This window comes from Centroberyx gerrardi, chromosome 8 (genome assembly GCF_048128805.1).
Source record: "Centroberyx gerrardi isolate f3 chromosome 8, fCenGer3.hap1.cur.20231027, whole genome shotgun sequence".
NCBI lineage: Eukaryota > Metazoa > Chordata > Actinopteri > Beryciformes > Berycidae > Centroberyx > Centroberyx gerrardi.
Window position 1 is genome coordinate 7335602 of NC_136004.1, and position 9739 is coordinate 7345340.

General features: G+C 48.8%; 1 protein-coding gene across 6 annotated transcripts in view; it reads left to right on the forward strand.

Annotated features, from left to right (window-relative positions):
- fbrsl1 (fibrosin-like 1) overlaps window positions 1-8754 on the forward strand; it is a 272295-nt gene extending 263541 nt beyond the window's left edge. For 4 of the 6 annotated variants that reach the window (XM_078285060.1, XM_078285057.1, XM_078285061.1 and 1 more), the window contains 5 exons: window positions 837-969; window positions 1783-1860; window positions 3267-3350; window positions 4403-4670; window positions 6229-8754. In XM_078285060.1, the coding sequence (XP_078141186.1) occupies window positions 837-969; window positions 1783-1860; window positions 3267-3350; window positions 4403-4670; window positions 6229-7525 (1860 nt within the window). In that variant the 3' untranslated portion in view covers window positions 7526-8754. Of the gene's footprint in view, window positions 1-836; window positions 970-1782; window positions 1867-3266; window positions 3351-4402; window positions 4671-6228 lie in introns of all 6 variants that reach the window. The other 2 variants (XM_078285058.1, XM_078285059.1) reach the window with 2 other exon arrangements.
- The last annotated feature ends 985 nt before the right edge of the window (window positions 8755-9739 follow it).

Sequence of the window (9739 nt, forward strand, 5' to 3'; positions counted from 1 at the left end):
TTCAGTTACCATCATGTCATTAACTTTACAATTGCCCCATAAAGTATTTAAGCACCCAATTTTTTGGGGTGCTTAAATAATTGTGTTTATTATATAATGCTTTGACTATAATAAATATCACATACTCACAATGTGATTATAAGGCAATTATGATGCCTTATAATACCTTTTGAGCACCACTTTCTAGTAAAATATTACTATATGCTTTTTTTTTATCATTTGCTGCTGGTTGATCTAGGTACTTTGGTTTTGGAATAATTGAAAAAAAAATAAAAAATACCGAATACATACATTTCAAGTAATAGTTATAATGAGCCAAAGCAATTTAACAAAAAATACAACATATGAACATAGGCTATGAATATTGGTCACTATATGTCATGGAGCAGTGCTGGAAAAATCCCAGGATTTGATGTGGAGGATCCTGATCCTGGGTGGCACAGGGACACGAATGCCTCTCTGCCCTTTGCCAAGGCTCTCTCTCATTGACAGAGGCTGGTTTGGCCTTGCCCCGGAAGCCCTCTGCTAATGCCACTGGCCCCGCGGTGTCAGTCCCTCACGGGCCCCGCACCCCAGTTACCGAGGCTTTAGTGTCCCTAATCAGCTTACATATATTTTGTTATGACACAGTGGGCCGGGATTAGGGACGTAGAGCCATTGTTGCTGTGTCTGTCTGCCTCTGATCTCTCACCCAGTTTAGCCGCGGATAAAAGCCCTCTCTCTCTCTCTCTCTCTGTTGTTGTTGGAAGTGGATGGCGTCGTCCACAGCCTACCGACCGCACTTCTCTTATTCCGTTTCTCTCACCCTCCTTTTCTCTGCCTCTTCTCTATTATAGCAGATGCAGCTGGACCCTCACAAACTGGACATGAACGGGAAGCTGGACCTGTTCAGTCGACCCCCGGCCCCAGGAGTCTTCCCGGGGTTCCCGTACCCGCACGACCTGGCGCGACCCCTCTTCTCTTCCACGGGTCAGTGGGGTCTCCCAACTGCAACTTCGAAAAAACAAGACTGTTCAGAACGCACCTACAGATATTATCCCAATCTCAAACCAAATGGGGCTTTTGTCTTTATGCAAACGAGCCGTTGTTAAATTCATGGCCGCGTGTCAAAATTGCTCTTTCCACCGACAATGAAACGGCATTATTCTTTTTTTTTTCCGTTTTCACCTCTCATGTTACGTTCACTTAATTGTAGTGCTGTTGTAGTAAATGTGTTGCCAGTCGGGGGAGTCAGATATGTCTATGAATATGGATGATTCTCGGTTAGGTAATTGACTGATTTGCCCTGCGTTGGAGGGCAACAGAGAGGCGAGCGGCCTCTGACTGGTAATTTATGCAGTGGTGTGTCATAGACACTCGTGTAATTGGTTCGTTCATTAACAATTCATGAAATATGGGTGAAGGCAACACTGATTTGTAAAAGAGGCCAGCTTTTTGCACAGTCAGTATCTCACCTCTATAAGCAGCTCAGACGCACACACACAAACTGCAGCTACAAAAAAAGAGAAAATATCAATTGCTAATTTGCGCTATGGTTTTCCTCAGCCCTTCCATAACTCATCTAGCTTGTAATTAGCGAGTTAGAGTTGCTGTTGCAGAGTAATGCTTGCTGTCCACATTTTAGTCATGGCCAATCTCATGGGTCAAAATGTCAAAGGTCACCATGTCAGCGTTTTGGTCTTCGTTGTTTGTGGCTGGGTAGGTCTAGTCCCTAGTTTGAGATTTTATGACTCTCTGATTGGACGATACTGACCTTCCGTCTCACCATCTCTTCTCCCATAGGCTCTGGCCACCCGGCGCCCTCCCCCTACGGCCCCGCCCCCCACCCCAGCGGCTTCCTGCCGCCTAGCCATTTGGCAGGTAAGTGTAAGTAAACCCCACGTTTGCATTTTTTTACCCTCTCCTCCCCCCGCCTCTCTCTCTCGCTCTCTCTCTTTCTTGCACTCATATTTCAAATACATTATAAGTCACCAGGGTGCGGTAGGACGGCTCCGCTTAAGTCCAGATATTTCTGGTTTTGATCGAAGGTTCGTCTGAAGGTTAATACGGACTCCGGGTCGGCCAGCGGAGCCATCCGGTTGCGCCACCTCTTGAGCCGGCTCCTACTTGGCGGTCGCGGAGAGCGAAGCGGTCGTAAAAATCAGCCCGTGCGCTGCCTTGAATAACCCCCGTCTGGGATGATTGAGAAGGACGCTGCTGGCCTAGTATTTCCAATTTCCAGCCCCATTTTTCATCCCTCCTTTGTTCCGACAAAAGATTTTTTTTCTTCACTTCCCGGCACTCCTGTACGCCTTCGTGTTGCCTTGGAGAGCGAGGTAGATGGCCACAGCAAATATGACCCATTGCCTTGATACTGTATTTTCTATGGGCTCTTAAAGTTGAGTTAGTCTTTCATAGGCAGTTTTTTTTTTGTTGTGTTTTTGTTTTGTTTGGGTTTTTTTGGGTTGTTTTTTTTTTGGTCTGTTCCATCTGAGACACTGTTTGGGTTCAGAGCGGCAAGGTGATTTCACGGAATAAGCCCTTGAGTCAATCCAATTTGAGCTTATAAACACATGGTGCACTGAGGAGAAAGATTTAGTGGGAAAATCCTGTCCAGGGAATTCAAGTGTGAGGCAGGAGAGATTTCTCAGTTGTTGTCTTTTCTGATTTATTGACAAGCCCCAGTGCTGCAGTCATTACAGCGCTGGAAATCCTTAAAGCCTCATCTGTAGATAAGTTCTGCATTTCCTGAAGTATTTCTCCTGAATTAAATTGTGATGGCACGTTATGAGCTGATCACTGTTGTTCACTTGTCAGGTGAATATATATGTTTGTGTTTTGCCTTTAAATTTGGAGGTTTTAGTCTACCTACAGATGTACTGTATGTATGACACTCTGTTGCCTCAAGTCGAGCACCAGCAGACACCGATGCTCCAATCAAGTCATTGTAGTCCGTCCAGCCTGATTTACCACACCTTCCCAGCCATAGTCCATTTCCAGCTCAGCTCCACACAGCACAAAACTCATTTTCCCATCAGGCAGTGCAGGTCCCCTAGCCCCAGCAGGGTCAGAGGCGCTGCGCTCCGCTCCGGGCCAGCGGGAGCGAGTCCAGCGTCCAGGAGGCCTGGCTACTGCAGGATTACCAGGCAGAGAGCTATAGGGCGGCAGCGCTAAAAAACCACAGCTCGCTTGTAAGAGAAAAGCCGAGTGGAACGGGCGGGGGGGCGGGGGGGGGTAGCTACTCTAGCCAGCCCCCCTTTTGCTAATCCCTGTTTGGCATTTTGCAGATCCTTTCAGTCGCTCCAGTACCTTTGGCGGCCTCGGCAACCTTTCAAGCAGTGCCTTCGGAGGATTAGGCAACCCCTCGCTTGGTAAGCGCCGGCCCCCACCCTCCCTCCCTCCCTCCCTCCCTCCCTCCCTCCCTCCTCCTCCTCCATCCCCTCCCCACCTCCCCACCCCCCACCCCCTCGATCTGGCCCCCGTGGCCAGCAACAGAACAGAGCAGCACAGCGTTAGACCACAGGGAGAGCCAGGAGGGAAAAAAAAAAAAAAAAAAAAATCAAGGCACTTAGCTCTGCTTCCTATGCCAAAGCAGCCCTAGCCCAGGGAGGACCAACAAGGCAGGCAGCGCAGCACAGCACAGCACAGCACAGCACAGCACACACACACACACACCCCTCCACTTCATCCACCAGCCACATCCCCAATAGCCCGGCTTTAATCTGGCTGCACTACTGCCAACACGCACTCCCAGGCCCGCTGTTTGGTTGCTATTCATCTATTAATTATTCGACAAGCCCCTTCGCACCACTGTGGAGGGCTCTCTCTCTCTCTCTCTCTCTCTCTTCCCCCTCGCATCCTTCTCTCTCTGTCTTTCTCTCTTTCTCTTCATCCACCCCCCCCCCCCCCACCCTCCCCTCCCTATTTTCCTTCGCCAAATCGGTCACCCTGTTGCGAAAATGGATGTGATTGGAATAGACACGCCATGGAATGCTAAGGTCTCCCTTGGCTTTTCACAGCTCTCAACTCCAGAGGGCAATTGAGCCCCCCTACCTCCCCCCCTCCGTTCATCCGGTGTTAAAAAAAAAAAAAAAAATTAAGGGCCCTGAGAATCAAGAGCAGTGAATGGGGAGGGGAAGGAAAGGCCCTTTGGTCCAGCAGCAAATAAGTACAGAGTTGTTGGAGGGGGGTGGTGGAGGGGGGTGGTGGTGGGGGGTGGGGGGGTGGCATTAACCTCTAACTGGTCTTTGTAAGCAGAGCTTCAGTGAGCGAACCTCCAGAGGCAAAGACAAAAGCAGCTTTTGTTGTCGCGTCTCTTCTCGTCTTATGTGTCCACGAGGAGGTTTTTGGGGCCCGGTTAACTCAAAGTGGGTCCCCTCTCTCCCCCCCTCCCCCCTCCCCTTCTCCCTCTTCCCCTCTCCAGGCTCCAACAGCGTGTTCGGCCCGAAGGAGGGGCCCGGAGGCCTGCCCGGCTTCAGCCCCCACCACGACACCTGGAACAGGCTCCACCGCACCCCGCCGTCCTTCCCCACCCCGCCCCAGTGGCCCAAGTCGGCCGACGCCGAGAGGAGCGGCTCGGCCAACAGCCACGAGCGAGAGAGGGAGAGGGAGCGGGAGAGAGAGAGGGAGCGGGAGAGAGAGAGGGAGAAGAGAGACTCGTCCATTGGGAAGGAGGAGAAGGATAAAGACAGGTGAGTTGTCAGTTTGAGTCAATTCTTTCGTGTTTGTTTTAGTCTACTTGGAGTACCAGCAAGGGTTGAAGTGACAAATGAATCTTCTTGCTGTACTTTGTAGCTTTTTTGTGTCATTTTTGAGTAATTTTTGGATGTCAGTAGTTTTACTTTTACTTGTCTACGCCTTGAATGAAGAATAATATTTTGCTACATTTTCAAATTGCATCCGTTATTCATTTTAGAGTACAAATTTTGTATTCTGTCGATAAGCATCACATAAGAAACTGGCCAATCATAATCGTGTTAAATGAATCGTGTTGATTCATGCTTTACTTTGTAGAGTTTTTTAAGTTTTTTAAGAATCTAGTTCAAACTCTATGTCTAAAAGGATGTATATCCTTTTTGAATTGCAAGGGAAAGATCATATGCAACAGTGTTCTCTTTTGTAAAAAACAACATAACTCAGTAACTTTTACTCTGAGCACATTTTTAATAACCTACAATTTACTTTTACTCAAGTAGATTTTTACTTTTACTTGAGTAAAATGTAAGCCAAGTAACTGTACTTCTACTTGAGTAGGATATTTTGGTACTCGAGTACCAGATGAGTGTGGAGTACCAGGACGTGTGATTGACAACTTAGCTATTTGAATTGTCCTAAATGTACTAAATCCCAACTATTTGGCGTTCCAAGCAGGTTAAAACAAAATTATTACTAATAAATATCATTACTATTTGACCTAGGTTTGGATTAAAAAAACAACTGTTTTATGAACTGTTGATGATTCTATTGGGACTAAGATTTGATGCTGTTTTTCACTTCACTGTGTTGTTTCAAAGCATGATACGATGAGCATGTTACTTTACATCATTGATCCCCCAAGAAAGTAACTTGGCTAGTCACTGTACACACAACAGTAGGGGATAGAAATATGAATATGAACATTGCAGGCTCATAACAATTTTCTCATCAGACATGATTATGATTATCTGCATAAGCACACCAGTACATGATCACAACAATAGATACGTGAACACAATAATGACTTCTTTTCCACCTGGCGATAGCTTGTGTCGTGGATGATCAGATAATATTCAGACAAAAATACATAAAATCCAGATGTAAATGCAATCAAGATGCATTGAAGATTCAATCACCCAGATGCATTTGGCCACATTAACACCAAAGTGTAAATGTAATGCATCTCCAATCCATATATTGCAACAAGATCTAACAAGGAAATGGACAGAAATCAGACAGCTCTGATAGTGACATATTTATCAAAAATGGATTGTCATGATCCTCGTGGATGAGGAATGAGGGAAAGTGGTGTTTACTGTTAGTTTTAAAGGACGTAAACATTACGATGATTCATAGCAGTCTGCATTTTTGTGAGGGAAAGCGACATCTGATTTCAATGTGTATACTGGAGACATATTTTAATGTCAAGTGCAAATGTAATCCAGCTAAATCATACTTAAACACAATCCAGATGCAAGACGCATGTTCTTGATTAGCATACACATTGCACTCCATACTAACTAAGCTGCCTTTTCTTTGCCTCTGTCATCACAGGGATTCAGTGGATCGCAACCGCCACTCCAACCGTTCGTCTCCGGCGTCAGCGCCGGTCAGCTACCAGATCAGCAGCCTGATCCGCTCCAACAGCCAGAACTCCAGCGATTCGGGACGCCACCACAGCAGCAGCGTAGACCGGGTCCGCGAGGCGGAGAAGGAGCTGCTGGAGCGCCACCGAGAGTCCACCGGGCTGGGGGACGTTAAGGTGAAGGAGAGCCGCTCGCCTGGCAAGGAGGCGCTGGAGAGGAGACCCTCAGAAGACTCCATCAAACCCGCGCATCGTTCCCCCTCCCCGTACTCCAAGGCGGTGATCAATGAACAGGGCATGAAGATGGCGGGCGGGCCCCCGCCCACACTCAAGGACGGCGAGAGGAAAGAGCCCTCCCCTGCGGAGCTCCTCCACAAGGTGAAGAATGACATGAAGATTAAGGAGGAGAGGAAGGAGGAGCAGGAGGTGATGGTGGTGAGCTCCGAGCCCGCGCCCCAACCCCCGCCCCAAGCTCCCCCCGTTCCTATGACCCAGCCCGGACACCCCCATCACCACCACCCGCCTCTGTCCCAGCAGCCGCCGCCTCCCTCCCCGCGCGGAAACGAGATGCCCGGCCTGCACGGCGTTCCCATGGCGCACTCGCTGCCCCTCTCCATGAGCGCCATGCACCAAATGGGCAGCCTCAACGTGCTGGACCGGGCCCGCATGGCTCCCTTCATGGGGGTGAGCCCTCTGGCGGCGGGGCGGGAGCGCCTGCCCCACCCGGCCTTCCCCTGGGACCCGCTGAGAGAGGCCTACCGCAGCCTGGACCTGCAGCGCCGCATGGACTTCCAGCTGCGGGCCGAGCAGGGGCATCGCTTCCCCAGCGTGTACGAGCAGGAGCGGGCGTACCGCGAGAGGGAGGCCCACGACTACTCCCACCACGAGCACCTGCTGGAGGTGCGCAGGGAGCACGAGCGCATGAGGCAGCAGGCGGAGGAGCGGGAGCGCCTCCACCTGCGGGAGGAGCTGGACCGGGCGCGCCTCCATCAGTTGCACCAGTCCCCCATGGAGGGCCACCTGCCCCACATGCCCCCCTTCATGCCCCACCTGGGCGGCATGCCTTACCCCAGACTCAGCCCCTCCACGGGACACAACGGCCTGCTCAACAGAACGCCCCCCACCGCCGCACTCAGTGCCCCCCCTCCCCTTGTACCAGCAGGCAGCGCCAGGCCGGCCTCACCCAGGAGGACTACCCCCCTCACCACCCAGGACCCCCGGGACTACTCCCCATCCCGCAACCCCAAAGAGGTAGAGGCACGGTAGCTTCCTACACAAAACGTACACGAACGCTTACTAGACGCACTCACAAGCCCCACTCCCCCCCCCCCCCCAATTTGAAATCTTATTGTGAACAAAATGCACTGCTTTTCGCCAGAGAGGAGCAAAAATCCCGAGGAAATGGTATGATTGTACAAAGTAAAGGTGTGTAAGGCTGATTAAGCACATGCCATGACTTTATCTTCAGTGGACTGGAGGTCGAATAATGTCGGTTAAGAGAACACAAATATGTGTATGTTTATATCCGACTTAAATATTTGATAATTATTAATATATTAATCCAATACCTTTTTTCGGCTTTGTGCGAAAAGAGAGATCCTGAAATGAGTTTGTACATTTCCTATCCTTGTTCCATGTATAGGTATCATTTTTATGAATTTTATGTATTTTGTGCATTAGTCACTCCTTTTCCAATATTTATCCCAGTTGATTGTGAGACATATCCATTATGACCCACTGTAAGGACTGGATTTTGGTTTCAACCTTCTCAACAGTAATTTAACCTCATGGTACCAGGCTATCCTCAATGATGACAATGTACAATGTTACATTACCAATTTGTTTCGTTCATTTGTTTTGCCTTTGAGATATGCAGATAAATATATATTATGAGGTCTTTGTTCGGTCTCTGTAAAGAAAACTCGTGTAAATAACTTGTTGATAATTCCTTCGCTGCAGAATTACCATGTAAATTTATTAGGCTTTTTAAATGTTTCTAGAAAAACAAAATTAAATCAAACATGAAAACCACTTCCCTGTTGAATACCATGGTAACAGACAAGCCTGGCCAATGGAAGGGAAGTACGAAGGGAGGGTGTTGTAAGGGGGGCCTAGAAGGATCATCTGCAATCTATGCAAAGCGGCACAAAGCACCCTAACGGAGAGACCACCTGGAGGGAGCAGCGGATACTGGTGATACTGAAAGAAACTCGGATTAACACATGTTTATATTTGCCAATGGAATAATGATGGAATTCTAAACTTTTAAGACTTCCGGGTCACAAACTGGACCAGAAGCATACAGCCCCAGACAGAAAAGGAGGACACTTTTTAGTGGGCGGCAAAAGGACTTTCTCTGTCAACCTTGTGGTGTTGTGCAGTTGTTTTTCTTAGACTCTTGTATACAAAACAAGTAGAGTTTTAGGCGTGCAAAAAAAATGAAAATGAACATTCATGGTTTAAAATGTACGGAATAAAGTTTGGACCTAATGTCAGACATTCGTTGCTTTGTCTTTCATGCTGCTGTTCGTTTCCAGTGCCGACTACATCCAGTGAATTTGTCTGTAACCCAAACCTACCGAGTGGAATGTTGATTTGACGATAATGTATAAATCACTGGGAGAGACAGAGTTTTATAGGTTTGCCAATAACGCTCGTGCCTCAGCTCGCCAGCATTACAGTATTTGCTCATCTCATATAAAGCTATTACTTTGAAATCATAAAGGCAACAGACTTGGCCAGCAGAGTAGCCTAAGCCGTCAGATCGTTTGACCGTAATCTGTCATACATGGGCTGCAGAGCTCTCCAGAGGGGATCGATGAGATTGGGGCAAGGCAATAGAGGGTGGGACTAATAGGACATTGATTTTGTATGAAAGCAGGTTTTGAGTGTTTGTGTTGCAGGTAACCGGTATTGACTGGCAGCCCAGCGGCATATTGACCTGCGGTCTGGACTCATTAAGAGGAGCAATGCCTGGGAGGCAGGCTATCGGATGGTGGAGGAGAGGCTCCTCTCTCTTCCCCTACTCCTCTCCCCTCCTCTCCTCGTGCACTCATCTGTTTCTCTAATGAGGCCGGAAGGCACTCTGGAGTGGGCCTAGGAGGGGGCCCTGAGGCGCCCCGGCCTGCTATTGACGAGACTTCTACCCCGCTCGCCGCCTGTCCAGAGACGGCCAATTCATCCTGATAATGCCCCCGACTCCTCATCTCGCTGCCGCGCGCCGCGAGACCCACCAATCCTGTCCCAGGGTATCAGGCCATAATGACAGCGTGGATCAAACCGTGGCCAGGTCATTAGGGGATGTTATTGAAAATCAATGGCGCTCCTGTGTCTCACACACTCTCCAGCAGGGTTTTTTAAAAGGGCTCCTGGAAAAGACTGCCTGCCAGAATGGGGCCGGCGTATTGGGAAGACTTAAATCACTATCACTTTCAATTTAGGCCGCCGGTAATTGAGCCACATATTCCTCCGACGGGTAGC